This window comes from Cuculus canorus, chromosome 4 (assembly GCF_017976375.1).
Source record: "Cuculus canorus isolate bCucCan1 chromosome 4, bCucCan1.pri, whole genome shotgun sequence".
Taxonomy (NCBI): Eukaryota; Metazoa; Chordata; class Aves; order Cuculiformes; family Cuculidae; genus Cuculus; species Cuculus canorus.
Genome location: NC_071404.1, coordinates 28812674 through 28837472, shown reverse-complemented (window position 1 = coordinate 28837472; position 24799 = coordinate 28812674). Strand labels below are relative to the sequence as shown.

At 37.5% G+C, this 24799-nt stretch overlaps 1 protein-coding gene across 4 annotated transcripts in view; it reads right to left on the bottom strand.

Annotated features, from left to right (window-relative positions):
• Window positions 1-2788: 2788 nt before the first annotated feature.
• CWH43 (cell wall biogenesis 43 C-terminal homolog) overlaps window positions 2789-24799 on the bottom strand; it is a 28708-nt gene continuing 6697 nt past the window's right edge. The window contains exons 5-17 of one of the 4 annotated variants that reach the window (XM_054066206.1): window positions 23631-23832; window positions 22543-22631; window positions 21154-21408; window positions 17405-17530; window positions 15522-15601; window positions 14089-14194; window positions 11637-11772; window positions 10308-10457; window positions 7626-7770; window positions 6920-6981; window positions 5707-5862; window positions 4104-4229; window positions 2791-3795 (exon numbers count right to left, since the gene is read on the bottom strand). In XM_054066206.1, coding sequence (XP_053922181.1) covers window positions 4142-4229; window positions 5707-5862; window positions 6920-6981; window positions 7626-7770; window positions 10308-10457; window positions 11637-11772; window positions 14089-14194; window positions 15522-15601; window positions 17405-17530; window positions 21154-21408; window positions 22543-22631; window positions 23631-23832 — 1595 coding nt within the window. In that variant the 3' untranslated portion in view covers window positions 2791-3795; window positions 4104-4141. Of the gene's footprint in view, window positions 4230-5706; window positions 5863-6919; window positions 6982-7625; window positions 7771-10307; window positions 10458-11636; window positions 11773-14088; window positions 14195-15521; window positions 15602-17404; window positions 17531-21153; window positions 21409-22542; window positions 22632-23630; window positions 23833-24799 lie in introns of all 4 variants that reach the window. The other 3 variants (XM_054066205.1, XM_054066204.1, XM_054066208.1) reach the window with 3 other exon arrangements.

Sequence of the window (24799 nt, the reverse complement as noted above, 5' to 3'; positions counted from 1 at the left end):
AATGAGCTACCAGAAGCCCAGCAAGCACAGCCCTAAATCCCTTGCAGATATGAAAAGTAACTGATAGCCAAGTCAATACAAACAGTTTTATGTAATGCTTCTGAAAAAGATTTTTCACCCTGAGAGTTACTATGAAACACCTCAACTGCGCCTTATTTTTGCTTAGTATCAGCAGACCAGTACTGATCAAGGATAAAAGAGGACCCCAGGTGGCAGAAAGTAGCAGCTGCAGACTATATAACTGCTTTCAAACCACTCCTCATTAGGTAATTCAGCTTAGTTTAATTATCGTGTGCCATGGACTCATACTATGCTCTTTGTTTAAGTAAAAAACATTTGTTACGTTACATTTTCTCCACAGATAGATGACTTTAACTCCAAGGGTCCTTTTGTAACACACTGCAAACAAATACAATTTTATACACATGAGGGGAAAAAAAAATGTTGCATGGCCGTTGGTAGCTCATACTTAAATCCTAAACTGAATTTACAGTAGTTTTCAGCTTCAGTTTGAAATTTAAAAAAAAAAAAATCTGTTTAATTCATAATCAGGAAGCTCTAAGCAGCCAAGCTTAAGAGAGCAGCTCAGAATTTCTGCCAGAACCCTGGAGATGCAGCAAAATAACAAGCACCTTTGTGGGGGGCCACAAAGCTCCCTCACTGCCAGCATTTTCAGCGTTCTCTTTCAGTCTGACACATTCTCTTTCAGTTTGACACGTGGGAGATGGTCACCTGCACAATTAAGCTGCATCCAACTTATTTCAGTAACATCAACTCCAGTTCAAAACTGAAGGGTGCACAGCTTGTTCCTGTAAAACCCCAGGAAATAAGAAGTTCAGGTCCTTCTTAGCCCAAGAGGTTTGAACTGCAGCTCCCAGGTTTAAGAGTGCTGTGTGTCAACATCAGAGCCCCTGCTCCTGATCTTACAATGCACTTAGAAGTGCCTGAGTCAAGGCCTCAAAGCAGGAATATGTGTAGGAGGAGACTTGAGTCTCCACCCTGCTGAAGAATCCAGTATAATTACTCTCAGAAGTTGCTCTCTTACATGTCACCTAGAGTCCTTCTTTCTTATTCCAGTACACACCCTGAGGTACTGCTGTCTCTTCCTGCATATTCCTAGAATCTTTAACTGACCCGCACAGCATGTCAGAGAGGATGGAATTAGGAGTAAAACAGAATACATATTATTTTAAAGTCACAGATACATGTATGCAACTAAAATACAGGCCTTTCAGTGCCAGCAAAAGTTCAAACCTCTAGAAAAACAAACCATGTATATTTTATATGTTTTATCTTTTCATGCTGTCTCTGACTGCATGAAGATATCCACAAACTTTTTCTTTCATAACATACCATCTTAGGAAAACAGAGATTAAGAGAGTGTGATTAGAAAACAGCAAGATTAGTCACACACCCCTGCAGCAGGACCTGTTCTAGCACATTTCTTTCATAGTTTGAAACACAGTGACTGCGAATGAGAGATGTGTTGTACATTTCTGTAAGCCAGTCAGAAACAGGGGATTAGATCAATGTGCAAGTTCAAGGACAAATGAAATGTAGTTTTAGCTTCCCAATTCTAACCACAGTAGTAGAAGCAATATACAAAGAGCTCATGGTAATAGTGTTTTCTTAGTCATTTTGATAAAATAATGCAAATGCCGTCAAATATTTTCTTCTCATTACATTTGCATACAGTGTTTTCTGATATTAGGCATTATGAGGTGCAGAATCACTAGCATTAAATTATGCAAGCTACTCTGAAAATGCGATTCAAACGTTAGATGCCAATGTCTATGTGAACATTTCTAATGCAGTGAACATTTCTAAATCCTGCAAAAATCCATCCAAGTCATACTTACAGATTTTCAAGTTTACACAAAGAGATGACATACAATTTGATCTGTCATGCAAGGCAGGCTTTGGGGTCTGACCTCTTGAAAAAAACCCTGATTCTATTTACAAACTGTTGAAAAAGTATAAGGGTTTCAAGCTTTTTATGTTGATGAGTATAATTTCCTGCGTCTCACATGAATAAACTGCTCACATTACAAGGCATTTGCACAGTCAGCCTGTGGAGGACATTAAGTAATATGGCAAGATAGTGTTATGTTTTGCAAAGGCTACAGAAAGGCAAACCTGTGGCTCAATGTACGTCACAGCTAGCACGAGAGAGTGCTGCAAAGAAGTGAGGATACTCAGAGCCACCACTGTGCAACACTGGTGCTAGTGCTAGCGCCAGCTGCTGTTCCAGGTTGTGAGAAGGAGCTACTGCTTTTTGCAGAAGAAAACTGCTGAAAGTCACTCCCATCACTCTGAAACCTAATTTATCATGACCTACTGGAGTCACACAGAACAAGTTCAGAGGATTTCAGATCCTTCCTAAAGGGTACCTCGACTGGGATGTTTAATTAGACTTCCTTGTACTTGTAAAGACAAACACAGGACCTCTAGGCAAGATAAAATTGTGGTTAAAAGATAAAATAATGGTTAGTTAATTGTAATTAACAAAGCCAGGCTTTCTAATACCATTTGGGATGAAAATGTGGTGGCTACGTATTCCCCAAATGCCTTTTGGATATATTCTGCCCACAAAGATCAGTGAAGTGTTTAACTCTCAGAAACACAGTCCCAAAAACAAGGGAGGGGCCTGGTGATGGCAGCAGTTACCTGATTCCATAGAACAAGAAACCCTGAATAAAGAGACATCCTGTATTTGCTTAAATAGACAAACAATAAAATTAAGTATGCTCAAGCTGTTCTCAAAAGCACACGGTGGAGAAAAAGCAGGTGGAAAAAAGAAAGCCCACCCTCTTCCTGCAATGTGTCCTATTCTTTTCAATTACAGTATGTTTAGTTACTACTGGAAAGACACAGTACTAAATATTAATATCACAAATGTGGTCTCCAAGTTGAGAGGGTCATTTAAATAAACTATCTAACATGTTTCTCACAAGCACAAACTTCCTTTGGCCAACAATGAAGATGTCCTCAATGTTTAAGGGAAGCTCTCCATATATACTGATGGATCAGGAGTTAAATACAAAAGACATTGCCAGGAGGCTCTGAAAAAACATGTTTTATATGGTGTTATATGCATGTTACACAGTACGTAGTTCACTGCCTAGGCCAAAAAAAGCTCCACTTCTACTTAGTTGACTAAAAAGTGTAGTGCTACCAAAGGAACAATGCATTTGGGTTTTGTTCTATTACAGTTCATTTTAAATAAAAATTACAATCAACTTTTCTCCCTTCTGAGAACCGTTGTCATGTTGATAATAATTTTTTTCTAATTCTTCTGCAGTGCATTTAAGTGTCTCATAACTATAACTATTCAGCAGTACTTCACTCTTCCCTTTGTAAAAACATTGCAGTCTAATGTCTTGTTAAAAAAAAAAGTCTGTGAAAGTCACAGCCTTTTCTCCAATACTATTAAACCACATCGATCATCTGCAAATTGTTCTAATAAAATCCATTTAAGAATAAAACCTGGAGTAGCAGCAGAGGTAAATCCTGTTTCAGTAAGTAAAAAATGCACATGCTTCAAAAACATAGTTACTGCATACCTCCTCTATGAAGAAACACACCGGTCTCATTCATATTTTGAAAAACCTAAGGCCAACATTTTTATTTCAAGAGCATCAGGAGTACAAAGTGCAGCATACATCAACAGGTTACCTACTCTATCACACTATTTTTCTTTGCCTCAGTCATGAAAATTGTGGAAGTCAGCAGAAACTCCTCCGTCATGATTGTTCCAGTGATCTCCTAGGAGAGGAAAGGGGTCATATCTGGACTCTAAAGAAAAGGTGGATAGATACATTCAACTCTGAAACAGTACAATATAGGATACTTTCAAAAAAGCTGAAGAAGTTATTGACAAAGCAAGTTCTCATCCTTGCTTTGCTGCATACGAAGCAGATATTTGGCCCAGGCAGACATTGATTTATCAAAATGCATGCGTCTCCCCTCTCTCACAGTGACGACAACTCATTAAAGAGTCACCAGCTATTACATAGATATTCACAGTGTTAGGCAGCATGGGAGTTGCTCATCCCTAAACAAAATGGTCTTTTCAGCTGGCAACTCAGTTTCTAGCAACAAACCTGTCTTGTTGGTCCCAATGGGATGTTATTTTCTCATTCTAGTTTGTCTGTTTAAAATATTTAGGAGTGCTCATGTGAAAGTGATGAATATGCTCATAATTATGTCCATCTTTATAAGATCCAAACCTAAGAAAAATATTCAACAAAGCAAAACCATTACAACATGATTTAACCCATGCAATTAAATCATAAACTTGCTGCAGTATAATGTACACTTCTGAATGTTCTAGAAAGTTCATTTCAGAAACAGACTGCAACCCTACTTACATATAAATCATCATCTTTGTACACTACTTACCTAGAGGTCTTTGAGTATAATGGAGACATTTAATCACACTGACTGGATTCACGCCACAGGCACTCTATAAATGGAACTCCAGCTGACAAAAGTGAGTGGTGCATTTATCTAGTAAAATTCTATGTTCATTACGTTTTTTCTACTGACTTCAGGGGAGACAGACTTACCCCCCATACCACCAAATATTCTACCCTACTGTTAATATTGCACACCTTTCTTTTGAAAACTATGGTGAAAATTGTATTTTTTTCACATCATATTTAAATCTTAAAGTTTTAAGTTTATGGTACATAGATTTGCAGAAGTAAAATCAAGTATGCATTCCAAATATCAGTGCTAAATAGCATTTAAAAGCAGTGGTAGATGCTTTAGAAGAACTATAGTTGAATGAAAAAAAAAAGTTAAACTTATTCATAAAGGGTATGACTTTTTCTATTTATGGGCAGACATAAAAGAAACTAGGACAAGAAAAATGTTCTGTGCTGAAATCAACTGAGAAAAATCCGAATGCTAAGTTTAGGCAGGTTTCATCATGTGGAAAAGATTGGGCAAACTTCTGCTTAGAGGTGAAGCCAGTGATTGAGTGCTAAATGAAAAGTGAGTAAGCTCAGCTGTTAGGCATATAGAAGAAATTAATACATTTTGTAACACTTAAGTTAGTAGTGGTAAATACAACATTGCTGGAAATTGTCCCTCTGTGGCAACATCGATCTCAGCCTTTGTGGTTCTTCCACTGATATTCAATGTAAAATGAATACCTTTCTCCATATTTCTCTTCCTTACGCAATACCCATGGAAAAATGACCACATTAAAGAAATAAATAGCTTTTTAATGTAAAAATCTAGTACTTTTTTCTTTTTGACATTTGTAACATACTGTCTCAGGCATTCTCCTTAATTTTTGCTCCAGTTATATAGTATGTTTTAAAATGCTTATGCAAAGAGTAGATAATGTATATATTGTATTTTGTGTTCTCCAAAGTGCTGAGAAACACAGGAGATCTCTCATCATCTGCAAAATGAGTTACTATACCATTTGGCAAATAACCTATCAAACAATCTCAGAAATTAATCACCTGGGTGAAATAAGCATTACCTTCAATTTACCTATGACGGAGAGACTGATTTTTCCAAGGCACATGCCAAGTCAGTTGAAAAATGGAATTACAGATTTGTCTCCTAATCTTCTGTTCAGTTTGCTGCTGACCAGTGCTTCCCATATTAAGAACAATTTTGCTCCTAGACTTCTCTTTTTACAAGATGGCACGTGCACCATGCCCTTAATTTCTCATGAGATACACTGACCTGGGATTGAAATGGATGTCTTCAGGAACTTGGCTGGGATCAATGACAATTCTGTCATTATCAACATAGCTATCCAGGTCATCTGGGATCCTAAATTTGGCCATCTGGACTTCTGAGTCACTTAAACCAGCATGAGATATGCGGGCATAGCCCAACCTATCAAATAAAAGAAAAGTTAGTTTGAAGAAATAACTCTAGGGAATTTCACTACATTCTTCATTCATGTCTCTTATTTTTCTGAGAGTTATTATACTATTTAACCTATCAATATAACTTCCTACTTCTGTGAATCTCATCTTCAAAAAACTTAAAGTGCTCTATAAACACGATCATCATAATACAATGGCACAAGCAGAAAAACTGAGAAAGCATGTGTTTGAAAAAAAAGTTCTAGATCTAGAAACTTATTTTTTAGATTACAGTTTTAGAATATGCATACTGGTATAAGCTCACCAACTTTTCACACTGGAGATTTTGAAATTCAAGAAAGGAACTCAATCATCAATGAAATCAGTAATGAGAAAAATCAGAGTGCAAATGCGGGGTTTGTTGGGGGTTTGTTTGCTTTTTTTCTCTATTCAATACCGTTACTTAAGACAGTTGTCCAGGTTAGTAGGTTTACCCCTGTGAACACTGCAGAATTTGCAGTTTATTCAGCATAAGCTGAATTCCATTCTGGTATATACATAACCAAGAGAATTATTTACAAGCAACTTGGTATTAAAAGACATGGAGTGCACAGGTCCTAGCAGACAGGAAAGTGCTTCAATATGGGCTTACGCAGTTCAAGTTTCCACTAAATCAAGCATAAAGCTTGGCTGGATGAGATCAGCATTTTGCTCAAACCCTACAATCATAGTCAAAATTTTTATCTTCCATACAAATCATCACATACAAATTAGGGCTCAGCTTTCATGTTTTAGAATGAAGCTGCAAAGCCAGAGCTTTGGACTAGAAGTAGTTTTATGTTGCCAAAGCAGAACAGATCTGAAGACTTTTGACACAGAAGGGTGAAACCTGTAACACGTCTTTGTGAATTATATTCAGAAACATATCAATTCATCCCCAGGTCGATGTTTCACACGACATATCTAACTGTCCATACATAGTTTTTAGCTATATAAAACCTTACACCATTACCTACAGGAGGTGTAAAACTGATTGTCATAAAGGTATTTAAAACCACTTAAAAAAAATTTCCACTCTAACATACCTTATTACTCCACGATACATAATATAGCTACACCATCTGTCATGATCTGTACTGTCGATATCCTATGAGTGAAGGGGGAAGAAAAGTCAACCAAATAAGGCGAGCTTTCCTTACAGGTAGGCTTTAAATCAGTAACAGAACCAATGTGCAAACCTGCTGCAGAAAAATGTTTTGGCTAAAACACTGTAATAAGGTAGAAAGGTAAAAACCAACTTAACAGACACAGACAATTCAGACAGTTTGTTGACATCTCTTAACAGAAAATCAAACTGCAGAACTTAGTTGTAAAACAAAAAAATCACAGAATTAAGGGTTGGAAGGGACATCCAGAAGTCACCCACTCACAGCCCAATGCTCAAAGCAACTTCAAGCAAGTTGTTCAGGGCCTTGTGCAGCCAACTTCTGAATATCTCCAGGGATGGAGACTTCCCAACTTTTCTGGGCCCCCATTCTAATTCTTGACAACCTTAACTGTGACTGGGTTTTTTTCTTCTGCTAACTGACATTTCCCTTGTGACAACTGCTGTTCACTGCCTATTTCTCCCTTCACTGTGTAACTCTACCTTCTCTATAACATATCATAAGCTAGCTGAAGATTGTACTTGAAAAGGTGCATTATATTTAAAGTACCAACTTAAAATAATAAACTTAGTGTTTCAAATAATAATATCTCTAACAGCTAAATGAAACAGTATCTTTACATTACCTGGACATTTCCATTTACTATTAGTTCAGTATAATCTCTGGATCCAGGAGCAGAAGTGATATATCCAAGAAATACAACCTGCTTAGAGCTAGTCTTCAATAGGTTTGAAACAGCTATAGCCTGGAGTTTTCTGTCCAAGTCTTCTCTGAAAGAAATGGAACACTTTAACATGCACATATTTTAGCTCAGAATCTTTTTGCTGTAACATAGTAAACTACAAACTAATCTGACACCTTTTTTATTGTTCAGTATTAGGGAGCATGAAAGCATACAGAAAGCTCACCAATTCAAAATGATCACTATGTTCCATAAAAGCCACATGGTCGTGGTAGACGTAATTACAGTTCCTTTTCTAACCATTAGAGGTACAAATTTTTTTTATTACTGTTTTGTTTTTAATACTGATCTCATCACTAGGAAATGTGTATGTAAGTGCTTTGGTTATCTGAGGGTTTGTCTCTGTCTGCACTTGAAATTTAATTGTGCTAGCACAGTGTGGTGTGTAACAAAGTGCTCACATGCTAACAAAACTTTCATGATGGACAGATCACAGTAAAAACATTCTTAAAGTGTGTCACATAATTTATGAAATATCACTTAAGAGCTACGTCATCACATTAACACCACTCAACAACATTTGGCGGGTATTCTACATCTCTTTAACAAGAGTTATGCAACAGTTCCAACGTGACCAAAGTGATAGCATGAGTGATGCCTGGTAAAATACTGTATTAGATTCCATTTCCTGTCCTTGGATTGTCATAATATAATGTAAGGACAGTTCTTTTTCTATGATGCTTCATGGTAATAAGTTGCGCAAAGCATGTTCTCTTCTACGTTTTGGTAGACTGGGATAAGTACCATTGAGTCAGGGAGTTGATTTTAGAATCTGTAATCCCAAAAGACGACTGTAATTTAAATGCTACTCTGCTATCTGAACAGCAGTACTTCTCACTGAAGCAAATGCATTAGCAAGAAAGAGCACACAGACCAAAGATAAAAAAAAAAAAAACCCAACCATTTAAATAAAAGACTAACCTAGGTATACATGAAGCTGCCTGTTTGAGCAGCTGCTCTTTGCAGAATTACACCTCTCCAGAAGACAGGTTCTTTTAAATTACAGGCATTGTTATATTCTCACATTTTAAAGTCTTTTAAAACATCCCTAGTTATCCAGTATTCTGTAGTTCATGTCATCCTAAGCAGCAGATGAAAAGCAAGCAGTTGTGTGCCATTTAATTACAAAACCATTCATCTCAAAACACAGTCTAATTTTCAGTCATTTCCTATGTGTCTCCTATTTTCTCCTTCATCTTTACCTCATGCCTCTGTAAGGGGGAAATACAGTGCTATTTTCTTCTACTTCATCAAGTAGTTTCTCAGAGAGGCAACTCTAATCATCTGTGCAAGGCAAAGAATTAGATTCCTTTCTGGAGTTCAGACTGGGAATGGTTTCTCACAACTATATATGTTCAGTAAATGAGAAATCTGTAAACAGTTTGCATGCTTCAACATGCGCACGACTTCAACACAGGGGAAGGAAATGGGGAAGCTCAGTAAGGGATAATGAGAATTCCTACTGAATTCTAAGCAGCTTCTTTGGGTATTACATCCTGCACCCAATCTATAAATCTGCTTCTCTGTGAATTATAAAAAATATTTTAAAAATTCCAATTCTTACATAATACTAGATATTGCAGCAAATAAAACAGAAAATACAGCTATGCGGAGCACCACAAAACTATCCCTTATAAATAGTAATTACACAAAGGTAATCAAAATGCTGTCTTGAAATAAAGAACTCAAACATATACCTTCATGTTTTCCATCACAAACATAGGAATTACTGGTAAAACTGTTCCTTTCAGAATCCAGAGATAGGTTTTCGTATTTCCGGTTTCATATAGTCAGAAGGACACTGAATGGACACTTTCGTTGGTGTTTCAACACTGTCCTTTCTTGGAGGCTTCAGAATTGTTACTTTTTACTTTAAAGAACATCAATTGGGAATCATCGAGAGGGAAAGGGTATAAACTGTAGAGAGTCAGATTTAGGCTAGATATTAGGAAGAATTTCTTCAACATGAGAGTGGTGAGGCACTGACAGATGTTGCCCAGGGAAGCTGTGGCTGCCCCATCCCTGGAGGTGTTCAAGGTCAGATTGGATGGGGCCTTGGGCAGCCTGAGCTACTGGGAGGTGTCCCTGCCCATGGCAGGGGTTTGGAACTGGATGATCTTTAAAGTCCCTTCCAACCCAAACTATACTATGATTCTATAAATTGTCTATTAATGCTCTTTATCTGTTAACTGTAACTATCTGCAGTCATTGCAGAATACAGTAGATCCACTCCACATGCAGAAAGTCGGAAGGATGTTATCCTGCACTAAGATGTATCTGTAGCTCTATTACTTGTTGTGGTTTTGCAGAACTATATATTTCTAGTAACTCAGCTACGAGGGTCAGTTGAGTTTTGTGTAACACATTTGTCCCTTTTAAAAAAATGCATCAAATTTTTAAACTAGTACCTACACCATAGCATTACCTCCAACAAGTGCCTTGTTAAAACCAGTATTATAGCAGCAGCAGATTTTACAGGTACAAAACAAATCCCAGAGGTTCACAAATTACAACTATGTAACATGACTTTGCACAACATGATGTAACAATAAATAAAATACACACTCTTCATTTCCGAAGTGGGCGACAACAAAATCAATCAGCTTCCCCGTGAAGTTGACAGTCATGGAGATGGCAGGTGCAATCTCTCCCTCTGGAGATGGAAGGAGGTGATGGGTAGATTTTACAATTGGATACCTTGACAAGGCCATAATCCTGCATCAGAAGTGGGACACGGTTACACTTTTGTAGTTCACAAGTACCATATGTGTGAACTAAGCAGAAGACTAATAGTCACTGAACTTGAACCACTAGGCGAACTCTAGTGGATTTTTCTGAATTTAGATAATTTTCCTCTAAAATATTACTTAAGTACATGCCTAAAAATGTCTTCTCAAATTCATTCCTACACTAAGAAACACCATTCCATATAGATGAATTCTAACACAGAGCCTTTCAAAACCTGCATCCTCAGACAAAACAGAATTTTGTTATTAGTGATCAAAATTTATTTTATTAGAAGTAGAAGCAGGTAGAAATACATCGTTAAAGCGGGAGATTTCTTCTTCTTTTCAGCTTCTGTTTGAAATCAACCTTAAAACATTTCGCATCAGCTTTTCCAAACTATTTCGCGAAGAAAATTTCAAAGAATGACTTTGCTGCCCCATTCTGAATCACTTAGAGATATAGGCTCTGGAAGAGGAAAGTGACTAAATTCCCCTCTCACATGGCAAAAATTAAATAGCCATTGCAACATCACTAGGAATTTCCTTCTGCTACAGAAAACTGCATATCCCTCTGGGAAAAAAACACATCATAATCCACTATTTTCTAGAGGACAAAGATATTCAATCATATGCAACTGGTAGCTGGTCAAGCATTAAAGTAAAATGGGACACAAAAAAATTTGGTCAAATAGACGTGTGCCTTTCTGTGTACATTTCCCACTATACAGCCCAAACCAGACTAAATTAATTCAACATTCCCAATAACTCCAGGTGCAGTTACATTTTCCAACTGCTATCACATTTCTAAGTCTGAAATCTGAAGCTCTCATTGCCCAAAACAAAATAATGTGAAAAGTGAATCAGATATAGTACTTAGAATGCCAGACTTCTAAATCTGTCCATTAAGGGGCAGGATGCCACTCTCTGCATCACCAAGGCCAAAGCAGCTTACAGGGGCAGACAACAAAACCCAATCAACAAGAAAACTTCACCTTGTATAATGTATTGCATTATAACACTAGAATATCAAAGCGTGTTCTTAAAGGCAAGTTCCAACAAATGATTATGATGATTACTATTCTGATTGTTCTTTGCCCATGTTCTTTTGGAGATAGTGTTGAGCAGTATATTTACATTTAGCGTCATTGTGCATGTAGAGATGACTCACCCCCAAGTGTGATCTCTTGTGCTTGGACCAAAATCTGTGTAAAATCCTAGTCTTTCTCCTAGCCACATTGTTGGATCATTATTCCCAATGAATGGTTTAGAGGCATCACTCTCTATAATAGTGATAAAATCTGCACCTACAATGGGGAAGAAAAAAGAAAATCTTTTCAAATTGTTAACTGTGACCCATGTTATTTATAAATGACTACATAATGTCATCATTTCCCTTTTGATTACACAGGGATGGACACAAGCTCCCCATAGCTCTTCCCTGGTGCCTACCAGACCCACAAGAGACTGCCCAGTTCAGCTGGCCAGTATATACCTAGTGGAAACCGTTTCAAAAGCGTAAGACATAACGTGCCTGCACACATTAACAGCACAGTAGCAAATCTATTGTTTTCAACTCGATGAACAGGTGCTACACAGCACATCTGCACTTACCTTCGTCTACCAAGTCCTGTTCTGTTCCAAAGGGTCTCATGCCAGAGGGAGCAAATTGCTGCTGCCAAAATAATCAATTAGCCCACAGCAACCTCATGTCAGCCCCTGGGTATGGTAACAAAAGGGCTCCCAGCTCTAGTGAATTGTTGATCATCTGCTTCACTTTCTCAGGGCACTGAGGTCTCTCCCTGTTTACATGCTGAGGTGTAGTTTTGTCAGGAGAACATGACAGGTTCCCCTGTATTTTAGCTGCAGGATACAGAAGGATAGTGTATGGTCCCTAAAGGATCTGGCAACTAAGAAAGACATGCCTGAAAAAAAGGAGAGGGTCTTCAAGCTGGCCACAACCTGGCTGAACCATCCAGGCTCAGCTTGAGCAGGAGGTCAGTACAGCTGCAGAAGCAGTAAGTGCTTCCTTCCTGCTATGATTATGCCCCTCTCGGAGTCACAACTTCATCCGCAGCCCTTCTATTCCATAAAGAATTAAGACTGCTCTATTCAGCATCACCCTTGCCTTTAGATTTAGCTTTTGAGATGTCTTATTTAGCACTATGAGAGAAACTTTAGCATGGAAAATGGCAGCTCAGGATACTTTAAAGTGGATTCCTAGATTTTTGCTTCTACATCATTAGCACACACGCTGGCCACAGAACAATGACTGCAACAACTGAGAGGCATTAATGTTGGTTGCCTTCAGGGCAGACTGGAGTTTGAGTCACAAAAGTCACTACATATTGCATCTTCGCTATTTCAACAGAGGGAAGATGAGCCCAAGGAATGCACACTACCACATCTTTCAACATAAACCCTATGCTGCAGACATTAGCCACTCTCAAAATCAGGTGCTCTACTTTAGCAAGCAAATCGTTTAAGAATCTCCAGCTTAACCCTGAACGCATAGATGCCTTTTCTGGAAATGTTAATGTGGTATGTTTTTAATATATATTTACAAATACACATATAGGTGTATATATACATGTAACATAGAACTTCAGAATGATGTTTCTAGCAACTAGGAATTAAGATTTATTCATTTATGGTATGGATTTTGCTGCCTTTTTTACTTACCTGTTGCTTCTTTTAGATGTGATAGCTCACTACCGCAAAGAAATGCTCAATCGACACAACCAGGTAAATCACTCTTTCTAATATTCACTGATTCAAACCACAGGTACCAAAAATAAAAGCATTCAGAAATGCATACATAAATAAATAAATTCATAAACCAATATGCAAATATTGGGTAAGTACTCAGACATAAGCCATGAGCTATGGAATCACATCAGTATAAGAACACCTCAAACTTGAATTCATCAAATGTCTCAGTTGTTTTCTCATATCACTGGGCAGCCTACAGAGCTCAGTCCTCTGAATCTTTGGTCATGGGGCACCAGAGCAAATAATTCATTCCCTATAGCTAATTTGCCAACCAAAACCCTGTCCACGAACAACAGGTTAGAGACTTTTTTTTGCAGTAAAGTCATGACAGCTCAACCAAGCTACAATTGTTATTTTTCTTTTATACATTGCTCTGGCTCGGTGATGGAAGCGGACTTGTCTGTTTCTTCTCTGTATGCCTTGCTTAGGGCATTTTAATTTCAGACCCTTCAGGAATTATATAATGCTTCACATCTTACAAAAACACAAAGAAGTTATAAAACATTAAATTTTATCTAAATGGATATTTATTATTATTTCATTTATGCAAAGAATTTCTTCGTAGACAAATAACTCATCAGCAATTTGATAAAAAAAATCCAAATAATAAATAAAGTGTCTCCTCAACCAGAAACTTCTTTATAATATATAAAAAAAATTATCACCTCTGCAAAAGGATTTTGAACAGAAGTGATCATAACGGAACAGTCCACAGATACAAGAGAAAGCCATTAGACACAGGTCCTTGTGTTAATGCAATAGTGAACTCACTCACCCAAGCAGGTGGTCTTGCTTTTAGCTCTTCAGATGAACCCTCTCAAATACAAAAGAAGTGGGGGAAAAAAAGTTACCTGTCTGATTAAGCAAATTAGCCGATCCTTCCAAATTAGACCATCCTTCATTGTCATATGCAAATCGAAAAGGCCAGATCATAGCAGAGAAGTCTCTTTTTGGAACCTCAAAAAAGGAAACAGAAAAAAGTCAAGTACAATCCGACTTTTATGTATCATACCTTCGCAGTCACCTATATCAGACAATTGGTGCCATAAAGGACATGTAAGAAGATACATTTTAGCCAATACATTTTCCTAAGAAAGCTGTTGAGATTAGAAAAGACTTTAGGTATTTTTGAGAAAAATCTGCTATTAACAAGAGGATAAAAGTCATCATAGTTAAAATAAATTTGTACAAGTAACAGTAAATAATTGAACATGAAAGACACTACATTTTTTTCATTTTTCTAAGAGGAACTACCCACTTTTTTCCACATTCCAAGATGCTACAAACCTGTGTAAGTTATAAAAACAAAGCCAACTGTATATGTCTGTGTGCATGTGTCAATACACATGTGCACACACACACCAATTTCTACTCAGCTCTCATCAGTTTTTCTGCATCTTTTCCTGCATTTGTCATCAGCAATTTCTCTAACAAAAAAGTTACCAACAGAAATACACGTCAAGAGCAAATTTCAAAGGACTATTTTCAAATTGCCACCAAAAGTCTAATTAGAAAAAGTCTAATTCATAGTTGCAGCTACCTGCATCAAAAAAAATATATTAGTATATTTTATCAGTAATCAATTAAACAATAAATTAATGTGTTTCCATTTTATATCTGATCAAAAGAGCTCTAATTCTGAATTAAAATAATTAAATATCCAAGCAACACACTCGGACAATTTGCAAGTAACCTACATGCTAACTTAGCACGCACTAAGTATCTTAATTGTTACTATCATTGAAACTCCTGGTTTTTTCCCCATACAGAAAACTAGAATCTTCTGATTTTTATCAAATTTCCATAATCGGTCTAAATCTAATCTAAGTCAACCAGCTTTTCAGAGAGGTTCAGCTTAGAGTTATGCATATAAACACAGAAGCCCAGAATTCCTTCAGCTGGAAGGAACATCAGCAAGTTATCTGTTCAAACTTCCTTGATATAAGATCAGTCCGTTAACAGCATTGTCCAGACAAGCTTTGACTACAATTTGAATAAATTTATTTATAAAAGTAATATTCAAATAGAAGAGACAAGCATCTCTCCATTCTTCAGAATATATTTTTACTATATAGCAGCACTATAAATCTCCAAAGACCTGACATTTCCTGCATACAAGATGAATTTACAAATGAAACCTTTTGCATCTTGATTTCTGTATTCGTGCTGAATACTTGCATACTGGTACAAACATTTCTCCACCACAAACGAACATACCTGAGATATCACATATGCATTTTACTTTATATTTGAAAGTTACTCTTCCCACAAACACACTACTCACCCCTTGGCCCAACTTCTTCTGGTAAATTTTATAACGTAGACCCAATCCGAGCAAACCAACACCAACAAACAGCCACAATACTTGAAATGGAGAAATACAGAAATTGTTTTTAAAGCAAGAGAAAATAATGTTATTACTGCAGTTAAACAGAACTGCGTATGCTGTCATTCTAAGGTGTGTTATTCATAGAATGGGGAATTCAAACATCTATATTTCCACATATGCCATTGATTACATCATTCCAAATAGTGTACTTAATCATATCTGGATGTGTGCAGAATATCTATGCATGCAGATACACCTACGTTCACCAAAACACAACAGGCTGAGCAGATAAAATATACCAAAACTATTTGGAATATTTATGTAAAAATTATACCTACAGGATAATTCATTATAGGAAATGAGTAAGAACATAATTTAAACCTTGAAGTGTTTTCCTCTCTGTGTTCCAGGTATGCATGTGCAGTATACAATTTTTATTTCATATTAACACAATGTGTGGAAGAAAATTTAGTTTACTTCACAAGCCTTCGGATGTCAGAAAGGTATGACCTCTGCCAAACCTCCAGAGCAGTCCTTTGTTTGACACTCTGTTTGGCTTCACAGAATTCAATTTCAGAGCTTTCCCCGTTGCTCCTGTAGCCTTCCAAATAACCACAGGGATACTTAAGAACCGTCAAGGTTTGATACATTACAATTTGGTGATCAAACCCCTCTGCAGTTATTTCATTTACACAGTGGCATACAGTATCTACAACTATTTCAGCAACTCCAAATTATTCTTTCATCATATCTTTAAACAGATGTGTAATTATTTTTAAGCAAGTTTCCTGAAACAACTTTGTGTAAGAAACACATTTTAACATGGATGATGTCAGAAGAAAGGAAATGCTGTTTACATTAGGAAATGTCAAGCAATTTCATACTCTGCAAGATGCAGAGGTACTTAAAGGGGAAACTGAGAAACAATACAAGCCTGGGCACGATGTACAAGAGTTACTGCTGTCATGTCACAAAACAAAAGTAGCTGAGCAAGGGTTGTGGGTTTGTGATAGACAGTATTTTGAAATATCTACTCGTGTGAAATGCTTTTGAGTAGTAATATTTAAACCACTTGCATCAGTGCTTGCGTTGCCTCTAACAAACAAACTCTCAGAGGCCACATTCTTCCAGCTCCTGAGTATATAGGATAAAGACCTTCACAGAGGTTTCAGAAACCGCCCTGAAAAGTGGTGAAGCACTAATGTCTCTGCTTTCCAAATGAGGCGTACAAATCGTAAGTGATTTGATCCAAACTCAGAAAGAAAAAAGATGCAAGAATCTGAACCTTCAGCATCCTGATCTCTCTAGAGTTAGCATGCCCTAATGCCTGGCATTATACTGCAGCTCCTGGGAGAGCCAAATGCCATCCCAGTGCCAGCCAGCTCACATATCCCTATAAAGGATGTCAAACTGAACCTCAAAATCAACACACTGAATCACACTGATTTCTGCTGAGAAATCATTCGTATCTTTTGCATACATGTTATAAATCCCAAGACCCAGAGAGGCCTCCTGAACTGCCAAAATGAAATCACAAATTATGCCAAATCCATTTTTACATTTTTTTTCCCCAGTTCTTTTTTTTTTTTTTTGGTCTCCATTTAACACATTTCATGAGGAATAGCCTCTCTGTCAATGATAATTATAGTGAATCAGCTTCTCAGTATATGTCATCATTAAAACTGGAACTAGGGCAATACCAACTACAAGTCTGGCTCTAAAACTAGCACCAGGCAACTATTTCTAAAACATCTGATAAAAACACTTCACTGCATTACTCTTTTTCCTCAGAAAGAATTCCTACAGTCATGGAAGAAAAGAAGTAGACTTATACTTACGTAGTTTAATATAGGTTTTACTCTTTTTGAATAGTGGTTTTTGGTTGCTTTTCACATCAAAAATAGAGCTAAGGTCTTTCTTGGGTCCTGCTAGAAAGTCTACCCCAATACATAACATGATAAACCCTGTAAAAATATGTCATTAGTTTCTTCATAGAGCTTTAACACATTGAACACTGCACATAAATGCAACATTTATAAACTCCCAGATGTTGTGTTACCTTCAATCCTACAGTTTACCCAATGTAGTAAAGTAGGCAATATGAGATTTATTAATAGACAAGATCCTACTTATCACATTATTCACCCCAACTACGTCTGCAGCACTTCAAAAATGTTTAATCTACATTGCTGTACTTCTTGACATAAGCATTGCTTCTAACAAAATAAGCCAGTGACATCAAACATGCCACTAATGATAAATATATTAAAAAAATATTTCAGAACAGGAGCATTGCAGTAAGAATTCAAAGCTAAGAGATTGTTTAAAATGCCACTGAACACCTGTTTCACATTAAGTTAAAAAATACACTGTTTGTTTGCTTTAAATAAGCAGCTGCTAAGATTAGTACACCGGAAACAGCCTTATTCGGTCTGCTTTGTTCTGATAACTGAAGAGCAGTCCTAATGGTAGAAGCATCTAGTGAAAAAACCCTTCACATTATGAACTCTACTCTGGACTACGGTGAGCTCCAAAATACAGTTCACCTTTGGGTCTTTCAGGCTGAGCACAAGGAAGGGCACTGACCCTAAGGCAACTTCAGCTGTTATGGCTTTTCCCATGCAACCCAGCAGCCTAAGGATCATAATATTACCAGATCACTTTGTGGTCCCCCGCATCAGGGTGCATTGGGTGCTAACCAAGCAATCCTCAGAACCTGTCTCCTTATTCACTACAGACATGCAGAGATATTTTAACTGTGCTGGTAACTACTGGGTCCTACTACTGTACATTTTAGCAGGTTTCTTCTCTTAGCGAAATATTTGCCAACTTCCACAGACTGATTTGCAGTACAGTCTCAGGGTATTACATCAAAAAGGCTAGCACACAGTAGCTAAACTATGCTAAAATGCTTCCAGGGTCCTAGTGATGGCTACTACTCTCAGCTCAGGCCCCTGCTTTCAAAGTTTACTGGAATTCACCTGGACAAGAGCTATTTAGTTACACCTGCATATTACAGAAAGAACCTTAAAATAACAGCTTGAGGAAAGAATACATTGTTGATTGTAGATCTCTGCTATCTTTGCAAATGAACTGTTCTGTCACCAAGATAAAACTAACACATTTTTAATTTAATACAGTACTTGCTCAACAGTTTATTCTACAGTGTACACATGTTGCAGCACGGCGGCACCTTGTCTTCTTTTGCTCCAGAGCCACGAGAAGCAGAGTGCTTTTTAAGGATAGACAGCTAAGCACACCTTTAGCTACATATTAAAAGCTACTGAGTGACTTTAGTGTACTAACTTCTGCAATGCACAGTATCTTTTCTTTTCAATAGGTAGATCAGACTAATAGTACAAGCTCTTTTTCCATATCTTATGAGCTAAAGAATCCAATTAGTTGCAAAGAAAATATGGGAGCGTAATGAATTGGATAAGAGCTCTGCTGGAGAAGGTATATGTCCTTAGCATCTTTGTGGCATAGTTAGTTAACTATAGAAGTTGTGTCTTATTTCAGAGTTACAGCTTTTGATAAAATAGCTGTTACTCAGTATTTTCTTATTGCCCTTACTCGTTACATTCCTTGCAAACCAAGGAAGCTGAGTCTAGAGGGCACACACAAAACCATTATCAAAGGAAGACTGATTCAAAGCCATTAAGTCAATGGAAGACCAGGAATCTGACCCTTCAGCATTATGTTACATCACAGTGAAGTAGCAGAGAAATTTTGAATATAATGATCTTACTTTCATTGTCACTTTTCCCAGTGCAGTTCCCTACCCAAACTGCAGCAAGAGAAAGGCAGGATATTGGACAGGAGGAGAAAGCAAGAAATAGCACTTGCACCTGAAAGAAACCAGAAGAAAACAAGCAGTTTGCCAGAAAGCCAAGCTGTAAGGGAAGAAGTGCAGCAGCAAATACACAACCTCACAGTATAATTTGCAAATCTTTGGTAAGCAATGAGACGGCATCAAAAAGACAGAAATTGTACACTCAGATGGAATATAAAATTATGTAGCACCATCAGCTGAGACAGCTTTAGTTCACAGTTGTCTTTTTACCAAAGAGAAAGTTAGGGCCATCTCTGTGTTACTATGCAGTGATCATGACAGGTGAATTAATCACAAGTGTGACTTTCAAAAGAAGTGACAGGGAGTTATTTTTATATAACAGATTTTCTTTTGTCTAAGCATTACTCAAGAAAGCACTAGACACTCCCCTGCCACATGCTTTCTTCATATAGCTTCAAAAAATAAAATTAAATTGAGGTAACAGTTTCTGTGGACCCCTGGAGTGTTTACAGAACAAAGAAAACTGCAATGAATATAATGGAACTCTCCTTGAAACATAACAAACTGAAACCCTGCACATGATTGCTGTAATATGTGAAACATATGGAGACTAAGAAACTGGAGTGACAGAAAGTGGATGCGAAGATATTTATGAAATCTAAAACCCCTGCAGCAACAAGTCAAGCACAGCATTCATTAACCCTTTTCAAACAAAATGTAGGATAATGCATCACATTTTAAGATCATAGACTCATAAAATGGCTTGGGTTGGAAGGGACCTTAAAGATCATCCAGTTCCAACTCCCCTGCCATGGGCAGGGACACCTTCAACTGGATTATGTTGTTCAAAGCCCCATCCAACCTGACCTTAAACACCTCCAGGGATGGGGCATCCATTTCTCTAGGCACCACCCTCACAATAAAAAATTTCTTCCTAATAGCTAATCTAAATCTACACTTCGCCCAGAACAATGTTTGGCATTGTTTAAATCTAATTAGTGAAATATGCTGTTGAAACACATAGTACCTATTAAAAAAATAATTCTGGAGACAAAACCAGAAAGGGTTTGTTCTGTTTCAATCACCTCACCTTCATAAGGGATAATTTTTCTAAAACCTTTATATTTGCTCACATCAATTCTTCCTCACTGGTAAATACCCGAAAATTTCTTTTCTTCCTCTCCCATTTACATGTTTCTGATGCTGCAGGCTTATCAACATTCCTCCAAACATGCTGGTTTGTCCACAAAGCATAAGGTAGAGTGACACGGAGATGAAGGTCAGGTCTCAAATGTGGACTAGCTAGATCAGCAGGATTCTGCACTGTGCTCCACAGATTAGGGCTAAATAATGCACTGAATTATGTTACAGTCCCAGTAACACAGCCTTCACAGACCCCTGAAGTTTGCAGAAACTACATTGCTACCTGAGGTACCATACTGCTGTCTTAGGTAGCCGGCATAGAGGTGCACCCACACCCTAGACTGCAGTCATATTTTTAGGATGACTGATAACAGATCCCTTCCTCAGTTGTCTACTGATTTATCAGACTTGTTCAGTTTGTCATTTTCCCTCAAATAAATTCCATTTTCTGCCCACATTTTTAACTACTTCTAACAATAACAAAAAAAAAGCAGATTAGTCCTTGTATGTCTCACTAATTTGCTCATAGAAACTCTTACCACAGTAAATTAAACAGGAGCTGAGCATCTGGGAAGACTATTGGACACATTTTAAATATCTGGTTGAGGCTAACGCAAGCATATTAGTATTTGTTCATAGTCATAAACATACCTAAAAGAAGATTGGAGCTTTCTCTAGCATAAATTCCTCCAGGTACAAATTTATAAGCTGTACACCATACACAGAAGAATAATTCAATAACGTAAGCAAACATGGCTGTAGTCATTGCTTTCCCAGGGGACAGACAGCTAACAAAGCGTCCAGCCAGTTGAGGCCACACACACATGGTATAGACAGCAAGAATGTTGCCTGCCACTGCAGCTTTCCAGGTGTGTAAATAAAGGAGACCAGCTGAAGATGCTAAACCTATGAGGGGATACAAAAGAATAGAGTGAGTCCTAGTTGGGTATATCTGTCACCTTCTTTTTCACATTCTGTCTAGGAATGATAGCAAATGTATAGAAGCATTTTTAATACTTCAACACATCAAGGTTCTAAGCATTTTATAATACAATGCTTGAATAAGCTGAAGAACCATTCTGTACTTGTTTTAAATTAGCAACGTGTGTGCAACAAAAACATATTTCTTAAAAATTAACACCTGCAACAAAAGGTAAATTATTTGGGCAACTGATGGTCTAACCATTGCCAGCTCTTGAGACTTTACTGTGACTTTCCTGATATTTGGTATTTTATTTTGGTTTCTGACTAGGAGAAACTCAGTTTGAACTAAATTTTTTGTCTTCAAGGTTGTATAAAATGACTTGAAAGCATTGGCACTTATGAGCTCCAAAACAGAAGATTTATACATTTATAGCACTAAATTTTACTCAGGTGGATCTACAATTTAAACCAAGCTGCATCCATCTATTAACTCTAAGAGGTTATGGAAAACACACCAGTCCATTGTTCAACAGCAGAATTATTTCTACCTCCTCCTACTTGATCCATGCATAGCTTAGTCCACTATCCCGAAAATGTATGTCCAGATCCAGTAGTTTAATCCCTCTTCCCACCACCTGAGACCCAGAGTACGCAGACTGATTCACAAATATAGTGCTAGAGAAGAACTACTTTGAGGTTCATACTATTTCACCACCTGGAGATCTTGGCAACTAAGGAAACAGGAGGCGAGTTTGGCTCCAAGTGAACTGCTCATTAAATTAGAAATTATTGCGCCTCCTGTGGAATCAAGAGGCTTGTGTCATCTCAACCCCAGATGTAGCCTTACACAATGCAGGCTTGTGAGAACTGAGACTCTACTCATGGGAACAGAACCTCAGCAGGGGCTTCTGAACAGAACAACACTGCTGTGCAACGGCCTGAAGATTTGGCCCATAGTCCTTACTGAATGGTCAGACATGTATATTACACTCTGTGACAAGGAAAACGATGCTTTGATTAGCAGCTGACTTTTCCAAGATGTGGTGTGGAGCAGAGGGTTTGTGTAAAGGGAATAAAGTAATAGAAACAAAAATTCTGCTCAGGATTTGTACCTACCTACAAGAAACCACACAAAACTGATGAGAGAAGACCAGTTCCAAAATGAAAGCATCAGTCCATGAGCCAGGCCCAGCAGAACTGTACCTCTAATGTAACAATAAGGAAAAAGTAACCATACATTAATAAAATTTTAAAAACAACCGGCAATGAAAAAGAAACTTTTGGACATGCAGACAAGGGTGCTTGGTAATATTTTATAAGCCCTTTATTTTATAAGCCAATTTGAGCACAAAATACTTTTATCTCACATCCTGCTACATCATGTCTACTTACTGGACATAGAAAACATCCAGTTGAAAATAGTGGCAGTTTATCAGAAAGTACAAGCGAGCTATGTTCAGCAGAAGTAGTCCACTGAAATACTGGGGACAAAAGGCAAAAAGAACTCAGAGAAAATGAGGGAGGAATCTACCCCAAAAGGAACTATTTTCTTCAAGTCAAATAGGGCATCCTACAGCATCTAACATAGCTATCGCATAGCTCTTGTGTATACTCATTCCACATTATTAATTACCTCACTTGCTACTACAGACAGCTGACTCAGAATAACTAATTTGGTCTCTTTCTAGATTTTGGAACCTGAGTGAGAAATACATAGCATTAGGACTAAATTCTTACTAACTAAAACTTCTGCAGAAGTCTATCCTTTAATATTGCACATGGTTTACTTTTTCTATCTGCATGTGTCTCTGACATACTCTATTTCCTATCCTCTCCTCTCTGAAGTCAACTGCTAGATTCATTTACTGTATATTATAGACACACTTCATTTGTAAGTCCTCAAACCTTAGTGCTAATTTAAAAACTGTTTTGCAATGTGGCAAATCCAAGTTTTTTATTGCTCAAATATAAATCATTCTGTATTAGAAAATGTTAAGATTTATTGGCATGGACGCAAATGCTCAGAGGTATCTGAAATCAAGAATGAACTCACAAGCCCTCTGTTTGAAGTAACTTGTACCTACCCACTTTATTCTGTGTAAATTTTAATACCATTAGCTGCTTCCTTTTTAATTTGTCACCCACTACAGCACTAACTTTTGATTATTGTTTGTTGAAATAATAAGAAAAATAAAAACTCTTACCCATATGGATTAGGATCTGGACCTGTATACGGATGTCCACTTACTGCCCATCTAGAAATTAACGAGACCTCCCCAAATATCCACAGAGTGAGAAACATGAGGCTGCCAAAAGCAATCCCTGACAAAAGCCAATGAGGGTTGGAAACAGCCTCTCTAATCGCATTACCAGTTTTGTTTGCCTCTTGTTTTCCCTTGACTTCACCTAGAACAAGAATGGAAATATAGCTGAGCAAACAGTTAAATCCCATTAGAAAGGGTTACCGAGAAAAAGAAGTAACCAAGATCACAAACTTACCAGAATAAATTACTGTCCCTGACACAAAAGCTAAGTTATCTGATCATTCATGGAAACTGATAAGACAGAAAATTTCTAATAAAATTCCTAGGTCTGCCAGGAAAAGCTACTCACCCTAAGAGTACAAAGTGGTCACCTGACCAAATGTTTATTCTGCATACTACTGTAATTTAAATAATTAAATTTGCTTTGAAAATGAGCAGAAAATTTATTAGAATTTGTTCAGAGGATCTGAAACTCTAAACTCTGATAAGAACGAAACTTGACACTTCCAAAGAAGCCAGGAATAAACCACCTTCCTTCTCTTCTCCTTTTTCCATGCACTTTAGATCCGTTCTGCTCTAAGAGGAAAGCAGTACCTTTAATTGCACAGGCATATTTCTTTGCCACACAGGAAGACAACAGATGCCCTTCCTAATCTCCTGCAGTAGCTTCCCTTTCTAAATTAAGATCAAAGCTCAGGTTTCATTTCTGTCACGTAATGCAAGTCTACAAACAATACACATTATGCCAATTTATACTGTTACACACAGATAAGGTCTTATCTTTCAATGAATTAATTCAGTTTATATTGAGAAGGAATGAACTTCTGAGGATTTAACATGAGCTGCCTTAACTAACCAGCCCAACATTACTGTCTTTCTTGACAATGCTGCCTTCATAGTCTTAAAGTGTGATTAGCCCATGTCAGCCCCTGCTGCCGTGTACTCCATCTAGACTCTCCGAGAAGGCAGGCAAATTTTGACCAGGGCACCTCATCCAGTCTTCTAATTCTTTCTGTTTATTTTATCACATCAGCTGTTCCCCAGCTTTATCCTGTCTCCCTGTCTCTGCCAAAGGATATGCACTGGCAGAGAAACTCAAAAGTGCAGAG